We start from the raw sequence: 23,565 nt of genomic DNA on the forward strand, positions 1-23,565 counted from the left end.
TGTCTTTCTGAGGAATTGTGTATCTATCTTCAAACTTCTATCCCACCATATTTAGCAGTTCAGATATGAATGGATTAATTAATTCATAACCACCGTTTTCTAAATAGGTAAAAAGATGAACTAAAAACTTAATTAAAGCACAAAACCAGTTCTGCCATTGATCTTGTTTCTACTCTCACTCGATGGCTCTCTTCAGTTTCCTAAGTTCAATTTAATTTACTCTTCATCAACAGAGTAAATGACTCGACTCACATTCACTTGCATGCCATGTCTTTGCATATTCGATGGCGCGATTGATCATTTTGCGTCTGTTGGAGCATGGTTCCATTTTGAATTTGGATCTCCTCCAGAAGTTTCGCTGGATCAGTCTCGTTCCACGCTTGGAACTTCGCCAGATTGTAACAATTCCAACCTGAATGATAATGAAGGTTTTCTTTTTTTTTGACCGAATCTTGTCGTGATCATTCACTCTAACACATTTATTCCATACCGAAAACACGAAAAAGAAAAGGTTAGCTTGAGATATCTAAGAGAATCTGGCGTTGCTATCAAGAATGCTGTTCCTTTTAATTCGTGCGGACAGGAGCATGTACAAAGCTCCTTTCCTTTCTGTAAAACTTTATACTAGCGTTGGCCGATTCATGTGATACGCGCAACCACCGGTGGAGAACAAATTCCAAGTTGGCCTGCGTTTCTTGTTGTTTGATTTCGTTTATCGCTGTCCTGGGTTTGGCATTTGATGCATGCTAATGAGATACCCGTCCCGCGACACTCTTGGATAACTGTCATGCGTACGTATATCAAGTGACCATACTTAACCAGATAACTATTTATTCTCCACGTCCTGCTACAATCTTGTTTTCTAACTTGGATAACTATCACGGCTCCAAAAATGCACGTCCGGCGACATTCTCAGGGAACACCAAACGATTACTTGGTATCCATTCAAGAGAAGAGAATTAGGCATAAAAAACAAAACACTAATTAGAATGAAGAGAAGATGCTCGCTTTGCAAGCTCGATCAAGGAGTTCCTGATTTTCTTTTGGATTTCTTGTGACCTTCCTTGAGAATTAATTATTACACGCGTCGGATGTATCCTGGTTTAACTTATCCGACCCTTCGAATCTGATGGATCCATTCTGATGCATCATTAATATGTTTTTCATCTTCCCATCTCGTGGAACTCTCCATTAACATTCGACAAGGCATCATGTCTGCAACTCCATAAACTGTGGTGGATAAAAAGCGCAATATAAAATTTTTGAAAAAAAAAAAAAAGCTCAGGAGATAACAAATCAGATTAGAAAATCCCCCAGAAAGTGTCTTAAGTGATAAAAGCTAGACACTCGTTACTAAACCACTTGGCCAATTACATTGAACATTATTACATAGTATATAACCTTATTAAGATGTGTTACCACACTTGATCACTATACAATTACATTGGAGCTTCTTAAGACATTCAAAGTGCGATAACCCTTTAAGTAAAAGCTACTGATGCTAATCCCAGGTCTGCAGCAACTCTTAGGACTAGCTATATAGAGTTATACATACTGTCCCTAAGGCAGATACACGATATGTAGTTCATACATAGTTGAACCGTAGCTAATGGAGCTTGGGAAAGCGCGGCGGCGGCACTGGTGGCGAGAACTTCTTGCCACGAAAGTCCACCATAAGAATGCCGCCGAACGCCTTAGCCGCCTCAAAGCAGTCCATGGGTTTCTGGGGAGGGGCTTGAGGAATCAGGGGTTGCCTGATCATCTTCTTCGCCATGCCCTCTTCTAACATGGCGAAGGCTTCCTCTGCAACTTTGGCGAGTTCGCGCGAATGAGCCATGATAAATGCTCCGATGCTTCAGCGCCAAACTAGCCACCTAGTGAGTGATCTATCTGTGAGGCTGAGTGCTTTGTGCTTCTGTGTGGTGAAGAACCAAACCCCTCCCATGGCCCCTTTTTATACTTCCAACTTCTCTGGAAGAATGCAATAATTCAAAAAGTAAAAGGTAAGGAAGGTGATGAAGAAACTGAAGAGATAAAGAGATATGCATTGGCTTTACCTTTCGGTGGCAAGCAACGTTTAGCAGAACAGATTCGTCGATATCTTATCTGGTCTTCTTTATGCGTTTAACGGATCAAGACATGTCTCTTCTGATCTTGAGGGTCTCGTGCATGACCAAAAATATGGGCAATGTGACCACACGATCTTTGTTTGTGGAGGGAATATAGGGGCAAGATCCACTTCCTAGCAATTGGGTCGGGTTTGGACGAGTTCAGGTTTGGGTCAGCACCGGTCCGTGTCGTAAATCAAATCATTGAAGCCATGTCGGATCCTCTTTTAATCGGGTTGATCGTTTGTTGAATCACTAACTGGAAAATTTACTCTCTCTAGCTTCTAAACGAGTGATCGAACATTTACGATAGTTTCTAAATAACTGCATAACTAATTTGCTAAACACGTAATAGCAACAATTAACTAGAAATTTAATAACTCACTATCCATATAATTAAAATTAAAATTAAAATAAAGATTTTGAGCAAAACAGACTCAAACCATATTTCGGTAAGGAGCGTCATAGAAACTAATATTGTACCAAGTGCTATAATATTTGACCAATTCTAAAAATACTACAATTTGCTAGTATTTGCTTACTAAGAGACAATCTTAAGTAGTTCTTTAAGCAAGTAGATCCAATTTGAGCACCCAACAAAAAACAGTTACATCACTTAGCAAGCAAATTTATTGGATGAGTTCTAGCAAACCTAGCATTATTTAAATTATTTTTCGAGCCATTCACCTGATATACTAATGTGTAAAAATTACAATTTTTTTTTTTGGATATCAAGCATTACGATTGACAAGACTGAATATTACATGACTTCGACTATTCCAAACTTCCTACCACGATTCAAGCATCTTGGTCATGTCGGTTTTTTTTTTTTTTTTTTTTGTGGTCGAATGGTCATGTTTGGTTGACTCGACCCAATACGAAAGTTTTTGGGTCTAGGTTGGGTGGACTCGCTTTTTTTGTGGGTCGAAAGAGAAATCATACCTAATTTTCAGAACGAGTTTAGGCGGATTCTCGGGTTCAGGCTCATTTTTGCAGGATTTAATGAGCACCATCCAACAAGAACAATGCAAAAAAGTGAAAATGGTGAGTGAGGGAGAAGAAAGAATTTGCGGGCATCTCAGTTTAGAGCTAGCTTTAAGCAATCCAAACCCACGTGAAATCTGGTACATGAAGCCGTTACTCAGTCAAAAAGGAATCTCACTCTTGAAATGGGAATTTATTTGAGGATCCCTTGTCAAGAAACTAAACGAGACCTAAAAAGAATGAAAAAAAGGCCGTTCTTTTTTCCCTGAATTAAAAAAAAATTCAACTAAGGATCTGAAATAAACCTTGTTTTAAAAAAGAGCATGAGTGGACATATCAATTTCAAATAAGGGTCTAATCTCGCCGGCCAAAAGGCATTTTAGTCCTTTAGTTTTTCTAAATTTATTTCTTAATGTTTTCATTTCCTTGTTTTATTCTTTTTACTTTTCCCTCTTTCCTCCTCTGGACTCAAGCGAGTGTGAGAGTTGCCCTCACCCACCCAACCTAGGCAAGGGCAAACCTCGCATAAGACCGGCGACCTCCACCTACTATCGACGAGGCCTGTCGATGGACAGGGTGGGAAGAGGGAAAAAGAACAAAAAAAGAAAAAGAACAAAGAAAAGAAAAGTGAAAAGAAATTAACACACACACATATACTTTGAGTGTTTGTTACTATAATACTACTTCTCCGACAATCGGAATAGTCATATGCTAGCTGGCCAGCCAAAAGTCCTTATTTGAGATAATTTGGCCACTTCAGGCTCTTATTGAAATAAGATTCACTTCAAGCCTTTATTTGATAAAATTATGGCACTTTGGGCCCTAATTTAAAAAAATTTTAAAAATATATATTGAAATGACATGGCATTCCATGTCATAATCTTTGCATAATTACCATTTAGCTAGCAATTTTCATTTATAAAAAAAAATTTACATGACATGGTGCTCGATTCAATAAAATGATCACATTAAGTAAATTTCAAAAAGTTGAGACACTTAATTATAAGAAATTATATGCTAAATTGAACATCGAGCAAATGTACATGTACTTTCGATGTTATCACCCCAATTGAAAGTAGGCTTGATCGAAACTAGTTTCGAAAGTCCAGGGTATTCACAAATTAGAGGTATAGTGGCTGCTTGAAATATTGAAAATTTTCTAGCCAAGCATGGAAAATAATAGAACCTTATACACAAATTTGGGCACATCGATAACTAGATAATCACAAATAAATCGATCCGACCATTCATATTTACGAGACATATCAAAGATGTGCAATCGCATGGCTTGGTTCGAGGGTGGATTAACGGAACGGGAGACATACTTAGGGTCTGTTTGGTAACGTTTCTATTTCAAAAAAGTGATTATGATTAGAATCAATTTTTTTTTTATTTTGTTCACTAGATGAGTTTTAAAGAATCAGAACACGTTTGGTAATTGTATAAAATTTCTATTCCCCGAACAAAAACACGTTTGGTAACTGCACGAAGTTTCTGTTCTAGGAAATAATTTCTCTTCCCAATTTATCATTTAAATTAAATAATTATATAATCGCATTTGATGACTTTCCTCGGACCCCACAATTGTGATCCTCTTGCACCATGATATCTTTTTGGCCAAAATAGAGATTCTTTAGATTTATTCCTTAGAAGGATAATACACTAAAATTATTATTTTCCCATGTTTCTCTTGAGGCTATGCATGTGTCAAGGATAAGAGGTGACTTCGATTATCTTTTATTGCTCGGAATGAATAAAATCCATATCTGCCACCTAGTTTTACTCTTGGATACCATGCGGATGATCAATGATGCAGTATGGTACTCCGACAACAAATAAAAATCAAAAGGAAAAATCAACAAAAACAGGATTGGCCAATTGAATGGACCAATTTCCTACTTTTTGAGATTTTTTGGAAATTTTGAGAATTTTTGGAGCAATTTTCCCATGAGGGGCAAAATTGTCGTTTGGGATAAATCAAAAGGCAACATCATAAAAAATAGAATTGGCCAGCTAAAATGACCCATCTCCTAATTTTTGAGATTTTTTTGGAATTTTTGGAATTTTTTCTGATTTTTTTTATGAATTTTCCGTTTCTTGGAATTTTTAATCATTTTAATCATTTTCTTATTTTTTTTATTAATTTTTCAATTTGTTATTAAAAAAGAATATCCGGACCGGGTCGGGTTGACTCGGCCCACGCTTCGCAGGCGTCCGATAAAAGTGAAAGAAAACTATTGTTACCTTTTTTATTTTCACAAGTGTTCTTTTTTTTTTTTTTTTGTCCAAAAGTGTTTTCAAAAGCAGAATCAAAGTCATTTGCGTTACCAAATATATTTCCGATTCATTTTTGTTTCAAAAAATAGAAACAGAGGAATAGAAACGTTACCAAGCATGCCTACCCTTAGCATGTTTTAGGGATAGCGTGCTCGATAGCATAGCCACTCTTGAATCAGGTGGATCCATCCACGCGAGTCCCGCCAGCACCAGAACCGGCCAAGATTTCTTAATGGGCCGGGCCCAATGGCCCAAAATGGCCCAAGTGAATTTCAATCTTGGGATCTAGTTCTCTCTCATAATGCTCGAGGATAGCTAAAGGAATAAGGGACAATGCTGCGCATATTCTCTTTCTCTGCCTTTTTTCTTGATGGGCTCCATGAAGCGCACTTCGTCTTCTCAGCTTTGAGGAATAAACTCAAATCTGGATAAAGGAAGATCGTGTCGTGTCGGATAGGGATGATGTCGCTATCGAAGTTTTAACGTTCCGGTCTTCCAAGACTTTCCTAACCAAACCAGCATCTGACCTTCTATTCCGCACGATCACGTCCATCGTGTATTTACAGTTTCGTCTTTCTTAACCAAACGGACGTCAGAATTAGTCACATAAACGCAATGAAATAAAGAATAAAAATATAAAAAAAATTATGACGCGAGATTTATCTAGATTCGCACTTAAATTATAGTTACATCCAGCATATGATTCTACTATAATTAATACTTCCTACACTCCTATTACAACTTTCAATCACAAAAGGAAAATATTATATATAAGCCATTAATTAGCTATTCGGAGGTTCAAATCCAAACAATCAATAAAGTACGGACACAAATAATAAAAGCTCTTTGATGGCTTGAGAATGTTGCCTCCGCGACTTCCGTTGCCTGCTCATCGAAGAGCGGGACCCTCGTGCCTTTTTGTTGATGGGAAGTATGAATTACTTGCGAAATGCATGGTCATTTTATATCTGCTGTTGTACGAAGAAATTGTCTATCATTGGATAACAGTTAAGCATGTGGGAGACATTTTCTGCTAAATCGAAATCCAAATCGACTCAAAATTACCCCTCCTAGAGAACTTTTGAGTAAACTCAGATCGATTGAATCGGAAATGATTCTTCCGCTATGGCTACTTATCTTTGGACAGCTAATGCTAAAGGTTTTACCGAACTTTGTCTTGATTGGATGCCTATGGTTGGAGTGGAGCTTTCCTCTTTTTGGAGTGGGGAAAGGATGTTCTCCTTGGATGCACTTTTCCACATGAACTTCAAAAAGTTTAGATGAACGACCCTCGTTTGATCCGACAAAACGCATTGCTTTGTAAAAGAATCCGGATGGTTTTTGCTAATACGTTTCCAAGTAATTGGTGATTTTTCATTCTCCATATTCTCTATAGTTTCAAGGTTTGAAAATGTTGTCATCAAGAAAAATAGCACGTGACCCGTGCAAATTCAAGTCGCGAGCCAATAAAAGAGATCTCTTTCAAAGGATACAGTGCATCTCACGCGTGCCATATCCATGTCTTAACGATATTAACATGATTTGGTTAACGGATGCTCTTGAATCGAGTACGAAATATAACTGGACAGTTTCTCGGCTCGCCGTGTTCATAAGGCTTAAACCTTTTGATGAATTGATGACGAAATAGTTAAAGTTAGTTTGTAGATTGAAGAGCAAATCAAAATGTTATCCAGTGTCCATTCGTGAACCTTGCACATCGCGGGGGCTTCTTCATGCAATGGGGCTGCCCTACCTATTATTTTATGCAAGTGCAACCCTGAAGTACTCGATAAATGAGACAAATGTATGTATGTATGTAAGATAAGTAGATATAGATATTAAAATCAGACCATAGGTTGCGGATAAGATGAGATTTATTAGGTGCATTCATGTCCACGGACGCATCTCCGAGTCTATCATGAGCCACCCAGGTGGGGACTTGTCGTCTTTCATGCATTCAAAAGTGAAATGATAATCGGTGGATTCTCGATTTTGTACTAAGTTTTTATTTGACTTTAATCTTGAGAAATGGTAGATCATAGTGAGTCTTGGATCTCCCATGGTAAGTAATTCACATTCTCAATATTTAAAGAAACTCCCATATATAGTTGCATCCACTTGAAATGGCCATATTGATCTGTGAACATCATTAAAGGTGTATATATGAAAATGAAATTATAAATTCGGCGCCCGTAAAATGCCCACGCGAATCTCATAAATTATCCCCCTTTCCAAATATGCAAGGAAAAACTCGCGTGTATTTTGAGGAAATGACCTGAAAGAAAGAAAGAAAGAAAGAAAAAGAGAAAGACTCGAAGAGCTTTTCAGTTGTATAGAGCAAAATTACTGGGAAGAGGGCATTAATAGACTCGGGCTAGGGAGATTATGGTAGACTTGATCATGGATGAGACGACTCGTAACCCGCACGAACCAAACGAGGTTGGAAGACTGATTTGGCACACCCAAATAAGGGCATCCGAGTACCAAACTTGATCCGACCCGATCTAGTTCTAGGCAGGCCCGCCTAGCCCGAAAAATATATTTTATATTTTCTTCCATTGGATGGGCGGGCTAAGACACCAAGTCAGGGCCTGTCACAAGCATAAGGATAAGGGTGACACTAAACAAATTCATGATGCGGACAAACCATTAAAACCGGACAAAGTCCTAGACTCCTTGTCATTGGACAATAAGGTAGCACACAGAACGCTCACATCATGGAACGATGTGCTGGAATGGACTATGGTTGAATTAGAAAGCAAGGCTTCATTATGCAAAGAAGCGGATAATATCAACTAGTAAGAATTCATTTGGCAACAGATTAAAATAAGCAAAAGGTAAATAGGATGATTACCATAGGAATAAAATAGATAACGGTGTTAAAAGGATGGTATCGATGTTCAATCAAGTGAGAGAAGCAAGTCAGCCACAATTTGCTTATTCAATCTCCCCGTTTGCTTCCGTGATTTGTTTAATATGTATTCGGCGGTTTAGAAAACTTGTATATGAGCTTAAGTATGGTTAGTACGTATGGCTTAGGGCCGTCAAATAGGTGGATAGGATCAAATTTGGATTGGGTTGAAAATGATCAACCCGAATTGACCCATTTCATGCTATACAAATTAATGACCACCTAAGTAGACTCGTACTCGACTTATACACGACTTGATCTGTTTACTAAAATATTTCATCTTTAATCCACCATATGAAAATACGTATCCTCATAGTTTACCGACTTTAAGCTCTTCATGTAAATATGTCATTTGAGTGAAATTGAAGTTTCAACTATAAGATGCTAGATTATAGGCTTTCAACATTGCATAGAATTTTAAATTTTTTGTGTTGATTCACAATGAAGAATAAGAGGAAGTCGGTACTCGTAATGAATTTACAAATTATAGTAATAAATAACGATGGAGGAATTGAAATAATTTAAGATATTGAAAAAAATTATTTATGCTGACCGTGGATTGTAATGACCAAACTAAAATAGAATATGAAATAAACATCAAAATCGTAATGCAAAATGCAATTGAGGAAAGATTTACTCCAATAACCGACTTAAGGAGTTGACGGGATTGAATATAAATAAAAAAAAAATAATGGGGAGTAAAGAAGCCGTCTTGATTATTTCAATAAGAATATAGTCGGGCCCATCTTGAGGGCACATGACAACTTCTCTGAACTTGGAATGGTCTGATGAGTCTACTATTTTTCATAGAAGGAGAAGAGAGAGTCATAAAGGTGGGTTGGGTTTAGATAAATTGTGAACCCACATAACATCCATATATTTTTAGGTTTTTGCAATTTTAAACCTATTTATATCTTATTTACAAAACGTAATTGACCCATATAGTGACAACCCATATAACGACTCGTTCCATCAAATATGTGTTAGAATAAGGATCTACCCATGGCGACAAATCTAATATGGCTGCTGATACGGGCACCTCAAGTTTTGGATTTACATGTTTCATTTGATAAATTTAAGGTTTCAGATTTTTTTTTTTCATTCTTTGATTAAGTTAACTTAGGGTTTTCGTTTTGTACGGAGTATCTTATTTTGTTGTTTCCATTATCTTGAGTTTTAGATTTGTAAACGTATCCCATCTTTGATTGTAAGATGTTGTAATAACTCTTAGCGCTAAGTTATACGTATAGAAATATGCACTTCACCTTCATTTAAATTATTTGTCTCTTGATATAAGATGGAAAACGAATATATTTCTCTTTGTGCATTTCATGCGTGTGCTCCTTATTATTAATTTCTCTCTTTGTGCATTTAACGGCTGTTAGTGGTTTGAAAGCATCTCAACAGAACGTGAATCAATAAATCACTGAAATGCTGCGGACTATGAACACAATGGCGAACCGATTTGTTGCCTTAGATCTGGAGAGAAACCCGAGCTTGGACGAAGAAGGATGGTCGCCATGGAAGGCGTGGATTTACCCGGAAGCAAATCAACTATCCAACGTATGAGATTTGTCTAAGGCGGGGAATTTATCTTCCATTGCTTGCCTCCCAAGAGGATCGATGCTAACTTCTCGATATGGGCGAGGTTCCCGAAAGGAGAGTAATCGATGAAGACGAAGAGCGATATCGTCTTTAGATATCAGTCAGAAAGTGAACCCAAAGATAATACGTTCTTCTTTCGACCAAGAACCTGAAAAAAAATAAAATTTGTGAGGTAATTATTCCATATATTCGTCTCAATTATTAATCTCGAGGATCTCATCGTGAAGCTACAGGATAAGGAAACCCAGAAGCGCCAACCGCCAAGTGTCCCCTGTTTTCTCTGTTATCTCTGTCTCTTTCCTCTTGCCTGGTTTCTCCTTTTCCCAATCAATCACGCCCATCTCTCTCTCTACCCCACTCACAGGGAGTCCATTGCACCAAGACGGTGCCCCCCATCTTTTGTCTACTAGCTCCGTCCTCCGAAGCAGACGTCGCCATTAGCAGAGTTCCGCCACGAGTCCAAGCCCGCCACTACTTATTCCCTCCTCCTCTCTCGTCGCCCGACGCTTCCCAATTCACACACTCCCACGCACTTCCTTCGAAACCCAGATACGCACGTGCATATACCTCTCTCCCGTCGTTAGCAAAGCTCGATCCATCGCCGCGCTTCACTTGGAGAGTTCTTGTGTCTCTGCTCCGTTCGTTGTATCAGTTTTAGGAAGGTTCGAGGGCGGCTGGCTGTCTTCGGGAACGCGGGTTGGTTCTCTCATGGCGGCTCCGAAACTGGGTCGAATTCCGAGCATCAGAGAGCGGGTCGAGGACACTCTCTCCGGCCACAGAAACGAGCTCGTCTCGCTTCTCTCCAGGTTTTCCCCTTCCTCTCTTTTGTACAATTTAGTTTTGTTGGTTTCCTCTCGCTCGGAGCTTGTTTCGCCTTGAACTCGGTTGTGTTTGGTTACGGTGACATCACGACACGAGAGGAGATTAAACTCGGTAAAGGGGAAACCTTTTCAACTTTTGAGGTTGATTCGAGGTTTTGGTTCTTCTGCTCCTCTGTTTCCTTGGGACCAAGAAACAGCGAGAGCGACGCTGCTTTCTTGTCGGAAAATCAGATCTTCATTGGCTCAGAGATAGACCTTTTCCGCTTATTTTAAGAACGATGGTGGAATTTCCGAGGATCGATAAGAGTTTGTAACGTATTTTGTTCGTGAAGGTATGTGGCTCAGGGGAAGGGGATTTTGCAGCCGCATCATTTGCTGGACGAGCTCGAGAACATCATCTCCGAGGACGAAGGGAAAAACTCTCTTATCGATGGCCCCTTCAGCGAGGTCTTGAAATCCGCACAGGTAAGTCTATTCTCTCCTGTTTATTCCGGTGAAGATTGTAATTGAACTTACTAATTTTGGTGTATTTCTGTTTCCAAGATTTGATTTTTTCCGATTCTTGAGAAAGAATAATCAAAAGCTGATTGTTGGCTTTCTAAGAGATCTTGTCTGATTGTGGAATGAGGCATTGTTCTTCACTGCGGTCATTTGATAAGTCTTGAGAGGCTATATAACGAGTGCCTTGTAACTAGCCATCAATGTTCGTGTATGATTTGGAAACCACGTTGAGTATTGTGACTGCAGAGTCGATCTAAATGTGAAACATGAGAAATGGAAAACAGCATTCTCGTAGAACCTTTTCTCAGTGGCAACTAAAAAAATGATCTTTACACAGAAGACATTGAATTTCTTTCTTATGTGGTTCTCATTACAGAAGATGGTTTAGAACTTTCATGACGACTCCAAACACCAAAGCCTTTTGAACTTTCATCTTTTGCATGTCCCTGGTGCCTGCTTCTCTCCTTTTAGGCGGTGTTAGGATTATGCCAAAACCTTTTCAAGTGTGTTTTGCTTATTTCACATTAATTCTTTTTGCTATGAGAGCTCATTTCTAATGAACATGTCAACACTGAGTACTGGAACACTTCCTTCTGGTTAGTAGTGGATGAACCAACCGAAGACCATACCTGGAAATCGGTTGTTTTCAGACCTCTTGAGATCTGAAATCTTTATTGTTTTGCCCTTTGGGACTCTTTTTTTTTTTTTTTTTTCGATCGATGATTACTTTTGCTTTTGTTTTCTCCATTGCATTCTTAATGGATAACATACGTGATGCTGATGGTAGGAAGCCATAGTCTTGCCTCCTTTCGTGGCTATAGCAGTTCGTCCAAGGCCTGGTGTCTGGGAATATATCCGCGTTAATGTCTACGAACTGAGTGTAGAGCAACTGACTGTTTCAGAGTATCTCGGGTTCAAGGAAGAACTTGTGGATGGCAAGTAAGCATCTCGTATTTTCCTTATAAACATAAACGCATACAACTGAGCTCTTGGGATTGAATGGTGAATCTGATTTTTTTAACTTATTTCTTCCTCATATTTAATAGGCCTGAAGACAGTTTTGTTCTTGAGCTTGATTTTGAGCCATTCAATGCAAGTTTTCCCCGTCCAAATCGGTCTTCATCCATTGGAAATGGTGTTCAATTTCTCAATCGTCATCTCTCATCGATTATGTTCCGCAACAAAGACTGTTTGGAGCCATTACTTGATTTTCTTCGGGCACACAAGTATAAAGGACACGTAAGTCCAAAAGAGATAACTTTGTTGAAATGTAATTATCTGCTGTGGTGATAATAGTACTAATCAGTATTTAGCCCTATTACGGCGATTGAGACAGGTTGCAGATGTACAATCACAGTCATCGCCCATTCCTTTTCTTCTCCCAATTGGAGTCTCAATACTTTGTCTTGCTATATGTTCAATGATCCCCTTTGATTATGCTTGCTGTGCAGACACTGATGCTGAATGATAGAGTAGAGAGTATCTCGAGGCTTCAGTCTTCTTTGGCTAAAGCAGAAGATTGTCTTTCCAAGCTGTCACCTGACGCACCATACTCTGAATTTGAATATGTGTACACTCCTTGACATGATTCTCTTGTTGATATAAATAAAGTTGGCAGAAATACCTTTAAATTCTAATGCTACGGATCTTGCCTTCTCCACTCTAAATTTATGCAGGTTACAAGGTATGGGATTTGAGAGAGGGTGGGGTGATAATGCAGCGAGGGTACTGGAAATGATGCATCTGCTGTTGGATATACTTCAGGCTCCTGATCCCTCTACTCTAGAAACATTTCTTGGGAGGGTACCTATGGTGTTTAACGTTGTCATTTTGTCTCCGCATGGATACTTTGGGCAAGCAAATGTGTTGGGTTTACCTGACACTGGTGGCCAGGTGATTGTTTGTTCATCTTGGTAAATAGAGCTTGTAGTTTATTTCAGTCGCGAGTGCAAGAGTGCTTAGCGATCTTGTAAGTTACTCTGCATTTGCTCATGTATGTATGAATAAAGACAAATCAGTATTTTCTTTAATTGTTATAAGGAGCATCTTTCTTTAAAGTTATCCAGTTGGTCGTCTTGAATTTGTAGGTTGTTTACATACTGGATCAAGTTCGTGCCTTGGAGAATGAAATGATACTGAGGATACAGAAGCAGGGGCTGGATATAGCTCCCAAAATCCTTATTGTAAGTTTGTTTAGATGAATATTATAAATTGAGTGGTTCATCCTTTGCTCTTTACGGATGTTTTTCTGTGTTTACCAGGTTACTAGGCTAATACCTGATTCAAAGGGAACAACATGTAATCAGCGGCTTGAAAGAGTTAGTGGAACAGAACATAGCTATATCTTGCGAGTTCCTTTCAGATCTGATCAAGGAATTCTGCGTAAATGGATCTCTCGGTTTGATGTGTGGCCTTATCTGGAGATGTTTGCCATGGTAAATTTTGCAGGATTACTTGGATACTTCTCCATGTTCGCAACCAATAGCAATCTGCTTTCTCTCAGTTTCTCCCTTCCAATTACCTGACTGTACATTTCGACGATCTTTCCATGGCAAGATTTGGCATCTCTATATGTTCAGCTGATTGTTGGCTAACTGGTAGTTCATTCAGATAACATGGACTTTATTAAAGTACAATTTCCATTGCAGAGCTGCCAACTAAGTCCTGCATTAATGTATCTCTTTAATTATTGCAGAACTGTGTACTACATGTATATTATACCCCCGATTGTATTCCATGCTTATTTGATTGACCATTTGAATATTTAGTCACTGACTCCCTGCTATGGTCGTCACTGGTGCTGTTTCTCATCCTTCCATAATTTAAAAAAAAAAAAAAAACCCTTGACTATTATTTAGACGGTCATACTCTTAGTAAATCATGTGATAGAACAAAATGCTATTCTTTCAGCAATTGGGTGTGCCTGGGTGGCACCATTTATGATTATCTGAATCCGAGATAATGAATTGGTTTGATTAGAAATGGAAGGTTTTTCAACGGCCCCTGTTAATGGTTGTTTGATTTTGAACAGGATGCAGCAAATGAAATTACAGCTGAATTACAAGGCTTTCCTGATTTTATAATTGGGAACTATAGTGATGGTAATCTTGTTGCTTCATTATTGGCTTATAAAATGGGGGTCACGCAGGTTAGCAGTTTTCCCAATTCCTTCTTTATTTTAGCTACTTCTGCCGTCATACTAGTCTCTTCGAACTTTAATTGTTAACGCATTTTATGTTTGCAGTGCACCATAGCACATGCTTTGGAGAAGACAAAATATCCGGACTCTGACATATACTGGAAAAAGTTCGATGAGAAGTACCACTTTTCATGTCAATTTACTGCTGATTTACTAGCCATGAATAATGCGGACTTTATCATCACCAGCACATACCAAGAGATTGCAGGAACGTAAGTTCTCCTTTTCCCAAATACGAGAATTGTTCATTGTAGATTGGTTACATTACTTACATATCTCTTAAGATTGCCCGGGTTGGTAGGCTAGTCGAGGTGCGCAAAAGTTGGTCTGGATATCACTATAATGGCAAAAAAAGAAAAAAAATTGGAAAGGCTGAATGTGATCATGCATGTTGTATGCTTACCACATTGTTATCAGATATTTGATAAATACGAATACGTTGCTTCTGAATGTGATCAATTTGCATAGCTATGTGCATGCTGATTAAGGCTGAAAAACACCTATAACATAGAAGTTTCAGAAAATTGATATGATTGAAGTTTTAAAATGTTAATCCCTACAGATACTTGTGATCTTAAGATTAAGCAACCTAAAACTCTGAAAATCCAATTCATTATCAACTGAAAGTGCTTCATAAGTTGATCTTCTTAAGAGGAAGAATAATTATTAATCAAATTATATTAAATTATCCAATCAAGGAAAAAAGGTGCAAGAATTAGATAAGGAGAGATAGGATCGACACAAGGACAAACACTTGCCATTCGTTGGTTATTAGGAGCATCCCGAAAATGTCTGGGTTAAGCCAGTTCCTTATCTTAATGGATGGTCTAGGTAGATCTGTCCTAAGCCCTCGTTCATCATCTCCTTTCATTGTCTAATCTCCATGCCTTTGGTTTTTAAATGGAAAATTTTCCTGAGCAACAGGAATAGGACTATCGAGATTATTAATGTTGGACATGCAAATTCCAGATTGAGGCACCTTAGTTTCATATATATTTTAGGCAACAGGACGAATCCTGTTAGAAACGTCTATTTTAATTGGAGATTGAACATATTCAGTTGCAGTTTGCATCCAAATTTAGCTGAGCATGTAAAGCGTTCTATTCTTTCTGGGAGAAATGGAACCCCATAAACATATTTCCCAAGTCGTAACTCGCGAGAATATTGTAATTCCTTAAGGTATCCCCGGATTTGTAAGAAGGCTCTCATTCTATGGTAGTGAAAGAATGAGATCTCCACAATAATATTTTATATGGTTCATAAGTCTTTCAATATGTGGACATCGAGTGTTTGCAAAAATTTTGTCAGCTTTGAACTATTGTTACAATAAATGTATGATTTAAGCAGTTGACAATAGTGTCATGGGTCAGGCTGCATGGAAATGTCTTTGGTGGTGAACTGATACCAGCATACAACAGAGAAATCTGTAACTTTTATTGGGAAGTATTAGCAGAATTCCACGTAAAGGTGGTTTTGACTTAAAGAATCTGCAGTGGTTTTCATTCTCAGTTACATGTTGGACTATATTTTTCTAAGTTAGGTGGTTATAGTGATTGTGCATTTGCGAATTGGAATTGTTAAATTACGTTTGGACACTTGGATTTCCTAGATTTTTTGCTGTCTTGCTTTCTGCATTATTTCTAATAACTTTGCTCCTCCCTCAGGAAGAATACTGTTGGGCAGTATGAGAGCCACACTGCTTTCACTCTTCCAGGGCAGTACAGAGTTGTTCATGGAATTGACGTTTTTGATCCGAAGTTCAACATTGTCTCTCCTGGGGCAGATATGTGCATCTATTTCCCTTACTCTGAAAAGAAAAAGAGGCTCACAGCTTTGCATGGATCAATAGAAAAACTGTTATTTGATCCTGAACAAAATGATGAGCACGTGTGAGTGTTATTTATGTTCTTAATTTATCTTTTAACCTGAAGCCTTTTGCCCTCTTTATTAAATCAAGATAATTGCAGTCGCATTAGAAATCCTATAACTCAACGACATGTGTGATTGTTAATTTGAGAAAATATATACATTTTGGTCATAGCGAGCTATGTTATTCTAAGAAAATATCTATTTTCTCAAAATAAATTTGAGTAATCAGAGTATAAAAGCCCAGTTCCATGCCTCGATGTCAGGAGTCGATAAATCATTTGCAATCTCGACGTTAGGTTCTGCACTTTCATTTTTGAATATCTTCACCGTGGTTGAATTGCTAGATAAATGCGACCTCACTTTTTATGGTAATAGAAAAATGGTAGCCAGAAGTTTTTTTTCTATCGCCTTTATTGACAAAAGAAATATAATGGGTCGCTAATTACATTACTTGATTGAATTGCTGCAGAGGATCATTGTCTGATCGGTCCAAGCCCATGATCTTTTCCATGGCAAGGCTGGACAAAGTGAAGAATATGTCAGGGTTGGTTGAATGCTATGCTAAGAATTCAAGATTGAGGGAACTAGCCAATCTTGTAGTGGTGGCTGGTTACATTAATGTGAAGAAGTCCAAGGACAGAGAAGAGATAGGAGAAATCGAAAAGATGCATGAACTGATGAAGAAATACAATTTGGATGGTCAATTTCGTTGGATAGCGGCCCAAACAAATCGGGCACGTAACGGAGAGCTTTATCGCTATATAGCAGACACAAAAGGTGTTTTTGTTCAGGTGGATTCTGAACTTGCACAATGTGCGACAAACATTTAATCTCATGTATTATACCGATGCTTCATTTAGACCAACCCTTTCGCTTCTAACTCTTCTTCCTGTTTGTAGCCGGCTTTCTACGAAGCTTTTGGACTTACGGTTGTTGAGGCTATGACGTGTGGCCTTCCAACATTTGCCACGTGTCATGGTGGTCCAGCAGAGATAATTGAACACGGTGTATCGGGGTTTCATATTGATCCGTATCATCCTGACCAGGCTGCCACAGTACTGGCAGATTTCTTTGGGCGATGTAAAGACGACCCAAGTCACTGGAATAAAATCTCTGATGCTGGGCTTCAGAGGATCTATGAAAGGTTAGGAGACTAGTAGCTGCTGATATAAGTGTGTGTTTATCTGAATCACGAATCATTCTGGGATGTGTCAAATTTTAGTAGACACATACTTTCTGAAGTAACTGTTTCGGACATGCATTCTCTGATGCTTAATTACATGACTTTACACTATAGGTACACCTGGAAGATTTATTCAGAGAGGCTGATGACACTGGCGGGGGTTTATGGCTTCTGGAAGTATGTTTCAAAGCTCGAGAGGCGCGAGACCCGGCGATATCTTGAGATGTTCTACATTCTTAAATTCCGGAAATTGGTAAGTTGCCGGGAGACAATGCTCGTCATACATGAAATTTTGCCACCATTTTAATTTAGTATCATTCTCATAGTTAAATCTTTTGGTGTAAATGAGGGTCCTGAGCTGATTTGCATGTATCTCGAATAACAACGGTATATACAGGTAATTTAACGCTGAAATGCAATGAGGCAGATAGATGATATAATTTTTGGCGAACAAAACTGTAAAAATTATAGTTGGCACCTGGCTGTAGGTTCTGAAAACTGAGATATTATATCTATCACATACTGAAACTCTCGGTCTCATCCCACCTCGCTTTGTCAAAACTGATCTAGGAACATCTAAGCGTTACTTCCATTAACAATCCAACAACAGATTGCTTTTATCTCTATTAGTTTAACATCACATTCAGAAATGGTCCTGTCCTGTCTGAGTATTTTGTGCTCCACCCTTTTGCCATCTAGCTTTTCTCTTTGCATAATTTGCCAGTTTTGCTGGATAATTTTGTTCTGATGCCAGGCTTTGATTAGATAAAATTTCTAAATGAGGTATCACTAATTCCCTCCGACTACCATTTTTGTTGTCAATGTGAAGATTCGATAGAATTAGTCTCAATATAGCTTAGCGACAATATCTTGCATTAGTTATGCTAAGGTGGAAAATGGAAACCCCACTAATGATTGAAGGTTTTGTTTTTCAATAGGCAAATTGTCATTCCCTCTTGCTGTAGGTTGAACATAATTCAAATTTTCAGGAAAACTAAGGAATCTGTGTCTCAGTTGCTGTGCCTATCAGTTCCTTAGTATTAGAATGATGAGTATGAGGTTAAATCTTGCTCTGGGAAGAAAGACTGAGAAGAATGGATAAGTTCCCGCCATGCCGTAATGCTTTACGTGCTATTGTTTCAGGTGAAAACTGTTCCCTTGGCAACCGACGAACCACATTAATCTGGTGGCATCGTCAAAGTACAAAAAGCTCGAGAGGGTTGGTTGTCACTCTCCGAGATGTAAATATTGCTGTCTTTCGCTCTGATGGGGGAGCATGAGCATATGCTGTGTTGAAATAATCGAGGGCCAGGTTTCTCGCTTTTCACACGACTATGTCAATAAAATAGTTTCTGCAGCGAGGTTTGTCATTATGGTCGTGAGTGAAGAGCGGTTCCTCGACCTTGTGACATTAATGTGTAGGGATCACGGAGTTGCGATCCTAAGATGCTGAATTGCCTTATCTGTAATGAGGTGAAATGTAAAATGATCTTGGGACTAAGTAACCTCTAATAAAATTCTCAATCACCCCAAAATGGGTCTCCCGTGTCACTTGAGTTTGCATGCTGTGCTCTTATCTTATGCTTATGCTTAATTCGGGAACATCGTACCGAAATTCGTCAAACTTTGTGTACGGAATGTAATCGACTCCTACGTCTTTTTAAAAAGGTTCAATTAAGGTTTAAAGATATAATCAAATTTTAAAATTATCCATTAAAATCGATTAAAAGGTTTAAGATGGAATTTACATAAATTTGTGAAATGTGGTGAGGTTCGGTTGACACGTGTCAGGAGAATTCTTGGTCCGAGAGAGTGGGGAATGTCTGTGGGGCACTGGATTGGTCTGCTGGACCATGTGCATGATCGACTGTTAATTAATTAGCCCTGACGCTTTACTGTTGCACCTGTAAAAAGCAGCAGCTTTTTTGACCAACTCGAAATGAGAATGGCATAAGACTGGTCACGTGCTCGACTCCCTCCGTCCCTTTCACTTTTCATCGGTCAATTACTCGTTATTCTCGAAAACATTACACATATACATACATATATATGTAGATATAATATTTGTTTTTCCCGAGGAAAATTACCATACTACCCTGTCTCCTTAAAATTTATCAGCTACCTTGCCTTGGATGCTCCGAGCTTGAGTTTCTCCTCTTCTCCCATCCGTTTTGCCAGTTCCTATGTCACATTGGAAAAATTTTGCCTTCTTGGAATTTCCCTCCCCTGTTCAAATGTCTTGAGCGGGCGAGGGAGCGAAGGCGTCTCCATTTTGCAAGTTCGACGCCTTAACCAGTCTATCTCCCCCAAAACAATTTAAACGTCGTATGCTGTGCTGTTCAGTATCGGTATTTTGCTTTCCAAGTGCTCCCAACGAGACTTGCACTCATAAATTACAAGAAAGTAAACAAACTTTCCCGCCGTGTTTTGACAAGGCCATCAGCGCATGAATCAAATACAGAGTTTCTTCCTCCTCGCTCTAATCTTATGACGACAGAAATTCAGTTACGTTAGTTATGTCAGGAAGTATAATTTTGGCCTAGGGTATGGCCATGTGTTGAGGCACTAGAGGACATGATTGCGAGTTCCAAAAAACTCCAAGAGTAACAAACCCTCTGGACAAAAAACAGAGCAGTTCCATCCATTCAAGAACCAAGTCATCCCTCATTAAACGAGACAGAGTCGCGTTCCTGGCACGAAACTTGGACTCATAGGACACTGCGTAACGACAAGCGACACGACACAGCATCATTTTCCTCATGTGATAGATCTAAAAACCACCTATCTACACCTTCACGACTGGTGTCTTTCACATGCTAGGAGGCTCGGACTCGACCCATTTCTTTTCGGGCGCCGTCTCTTCAACCCCGTCGCACCTTTCTAGGACTCTAATCTCGACTTCCAAACTTAGAACACAGCAGAAAGGGAAAAAGAAAAGAAAAGAGAAATCGAAAAGCAATGTCTTGGGCCTCGCCTCGAGCTTCAGAGCTGCCCGAACGAGTGGGCTAGATAAGCCAGCGTGCCGACCAGGGGCGCGTTCATGTAGGTACATGGCTCGGACTGCTCGTAATCGGACCGTTGATCTGGGAACCGGTCGTGCTGGTCCGGGCCGCCCACTATAGCCCCCACAAGGATGTTCGGATTGGGCGACTGCGAGTTCATGAAGCTGAAGCCCGAGGAGCACTGGATCTTCGCCGGGTGGGAAGCAACGGAAGGGAGGGACGATCCCCGGTGGTGGACCCTCTGCGGATACCGCGGGCCGTAGCCCACCATGTAGGACATTCTCAAAGGGTTGTCCCCAAGTAGATAGTCCACCTATAAATATGACACATGATTTCGAGCATGTTGATTACCCGGTTCACGGAAAAGTTCTATAAAATCGAAAACTACAAGAGAAATATGAAGTCATCCATTCATTTGTTTACTCATTTTGCTTTTTTGACCTGTTTCTTGGCGATGCTGCGGAGTCTGCTCGGAGTGATGGGGGTGCCTCCACAATCGACGAACCTGCGGGCCGAGGTTAAGTACTTGGCGTAGGTCACGAGCAAGAAGGAGGTGGAGGTCACATACTGCATGTTGGCATCGCTCATCTTGAACAGAAGACCGCCTGTACATGTGTTCACAAGTGTCCAAAATCTTCATGACTTAGCCGTTACGGATAAGTGCCAAAATTATGATTTTAAGAGAGACAGAGTGTGTGTCACCTGGGGTGTATTGGGCGGAAGAAGCCCCCGGTATGACGGAGCAGATGAAGTTATCTGCGTGGCCCTTGTAGTCATGGAGGGACTGCACATTCTGCACCAAGAAAGACTGGAAAAGCCACATCGAAAATAAGAAATCGGTCGAGGAGCCGAAAACCTGTAAAATCACCTCACGAAGACGGTGGAGGGACGATAAACCCACAAAGCGGAAATAGTCCCGAGATACACTCACCTTGGACAGCAGGATTCTAGCACCGGCATGCTTGTTGTCCCAACCAAAGGTGTTGTCATATTCAGCAGCTCCAAGGGTCTGTCCGTTCACTTCAATGTAGTAGAGAAAAGTTGGGTTCTTTGTGGCCTTATGCAGCCAAGCAGCTCCCCACAACAACTCATCCTGCCCCATTTTTTTTTTTTTCGTTTTTGCAAAACACCAAAACTTTGTTATAGTTGGTTGAACATGTCAATCATCTGATCAGTTATTTGGCATTGCTTGTAGAACTGCAAAAGGAAAAAAATGTAATCTTTCTACTTGGTGGTGCCAAATGGAGCAAAGGAATGTGAAAAAATTCACCTGGTAGCCGGAGAAAGAGCAATAGAAGGGGCACACAACATTTTTCAGCCCATTGCTGTACGATCCTCTGTACTTATCAGCAAACTGGAAAACCTGGTGGATTTGAAATTTTCCAGCGGAATGATTAAAGATGTAACTATCCAACATTTTCATGCTATAACCTAAACTTGTCCCATCATTTCAACTTTAAGATTGGGATTAATGGATTCATTACTTACCCTGATGGCCCTCATGACCAAGAGCTTGGAGTAAGAGGGGTCACTCCTCCTGAAGACCAAGGAGGCAGCGGCAAGAGCAGCAGCTGTTTCACCGGCCACATCAGAGCCAGGGTTGCTCCTGTCTATCTTGTACACACTCCTTGGAGTGTCCATGTCCTCTGGTCTCTCCCAACATGAGTGGTCCTTATAAGCATCACCCACCTTAACAAGCACGAAAACGAGGTCAGAAAACCCAAAATGCATCAGCCCCTCTTATCTGTTTCTTTTTTGGGCCCTCTCCATCTGAAAAAACCCACCAAAACCCGTTGAAAGCAGATGATGCAGATGCGTAATAGCAGCAAAATGCACTTTTTTTTTCACTCGATCCCTCCATTATAGCACATTCAACTTCTTTCACTCGAGTATCACCCCAAAACAAAAAATGTTGAGTGCAGAAGAAAAGAAGAGAATGCCGGACAGACCTGAACGTAGATGGTGTCCGGATGAGCAGTGGCTTTGAGGAGATAGTCAGTGGCCCAGCGAATGGCGTCCTTGGCATGCCCTAACTCTCCCTTCAGCAACCCACCAAACTCAATCACACTCCATGAGAGCATAGTGGTGGTGAACGCCATTGGGAACCCAAATTTCACATTGTCCCCTGCATCATAGTATCCTCCCACCAAATCCACCTGCATATTTTTCCCCACCCACACATACACCAAAATGAGCAAAACCAACTTGACATTTCCTTTCTTGTTCACACAACAAGCTGGGAAAGAGCAAAAAGTAAGAGAAACCAACACAGCAGCGACACAGCACCGAAGAAAAGATGCGATCTTTAAAGGACATACATTGGCAGCAGCCCCATCTGAGAGGCCAGAGTCTCTCCTCCAAGTGACCCTCTGGCTGCGAGGGAGCCTCCCAGATCTCTGGCCTTCAAAGAAGAGGATGGACTTGGTGAGAGCATCCCTGTAGTTGTGGCTGGCGAAGCGAGGATGGTGTTGGTGGCGGTGCTTCAAGGGGAAATAGGCATTGCAGAGGAACAGAGAAGCAGAGAAGCAAGAAAGTAGCAGGAGCAGAGTGAAAGAGGAGTGAAGGAAGCAGAGAGCCATTGAAGGAGGACAAAAAACATAAAAGAAAGGAACAAAAATCAGAGAAGCCCCAAAACAACCAACCAACGAACAACCTGCAAGAGTGCACAGAGCAACCACCTCCAATATTTATAAAGTGAGGAAGAAAAGCTGCTTCAATATAACTTCCTGCTTGGTTTACAGAGCAAACAATAATTAAGGCCACATTCTCCAACAGGGTCTTTGGTCTTCAGTTAAATGGAACTTTTTTTTTAAATTACCCTATTAAAAAAGATTATAGGGGGGAAGTTCAGAATCTGTCACGGATGAAGGCGAAAGATGCCATTTTTAAATGATTTTTTTTCTTTTTGGCCAATGCCCGTCTGTATAGTGCGGAAAAAAAGCGTGTCTAGGGTTTGCCCTTTGCCCCAGAGAGAATGGCATTCCAAGGGACATTAATTGCAGAGCAGGAGCTAAGCGGCTGTCACGTGGGAATTCATGTTTTATTCGTGCCGATGTAATAATGAACAATGTGAGAGGTCTAAAGAACAGTCCTCAATGAAAAGTA

At 39.9% G+C, this 23,565-nt stretch overlaps 2 protein-coding genes across 2 annotated transcripts; one reads left to right on the forward strand and one right to left on the reverse strand.

Annotated features, from left to right (window-relative positions):
• The first annotated feature begins 10,276 nt into the window (after nt 1-10,276).
• Nucleotides 10,277-18,815, forward strand: LOC115750150 (sucrose synthase 2). The gene is made up of 15 exons (XM_030687328.2): nt 10,277-10,691; nt 11,039-11,171; nt 11,995-12,146; nt 12,254-12,446; nt 12,659-12,777; nt 12,884-13,100; nt 13,295-13,390; nt 13,469-13,642; nt 14,239-14,355; nt 14,452-14,618; nt 16,071-16,295; nt 16,745-17,066; nt 17,175-17,419; nt 17,573-17,711; nt 18,602-18,815. Exons 1-15 carry the CDS (start codon nt 10,594-10,596, stop codon nt 18,638-18,640), a joined length of 2,436 nt encoding a protein of 811 aa, XP_030543188.1. The 5' UTR covers nt 10,277-10,593; the 3' UTR covers nt 18,641-18,815.
• Nucleotides 18,816-20,013: 1,198 nt separating this feature from the next.
• Nucleotides 20,014-23,221, reverse strand: LOC115750151 (endoglucanase 17). The gene is made up of 8 exons (XM_030687330.2): nt 22,779-23,221; nt 22,410-22,616; nt 21,949-22,149; nt 21,731-21,823; nt 21,392-21,553; nt 21,163-21,268; nt 20,902-21,065; nt 20,014-20,773 (listed from the first exon to the last, which is right to left on the reverse strand). Exons 1-8 carry the CDS (start codon nt 23,037-23,039, stop codon nt 20,441-20,443), a joined length of 1,527 nt encoding a protein of 508 aa, XP_030543190.1. The 5' UTR covers nt 23,040-23,221; the 3' UTR covers nt 20,014-20,440.
• Between the last annotated feature and the right edge of the window lie 344 nt (nt 23,222-23,565).

The sequence above is a fragment of the Rhodamnia argentea genome, chromosome 1 (assembly GCF_020921035.1).
Source record: "Rhodamnia argentea isolate NSW1041297 chromosome 1, ASM2092103v1, whole genome shotgun sequence".
Lineage (NCBI taxonomy): Eukaryota > Viridiplantae > Streptophyta > Magnoliopsida > Myrtales > Myrtaceae > Rhodamnia > Rhodamnia argentea.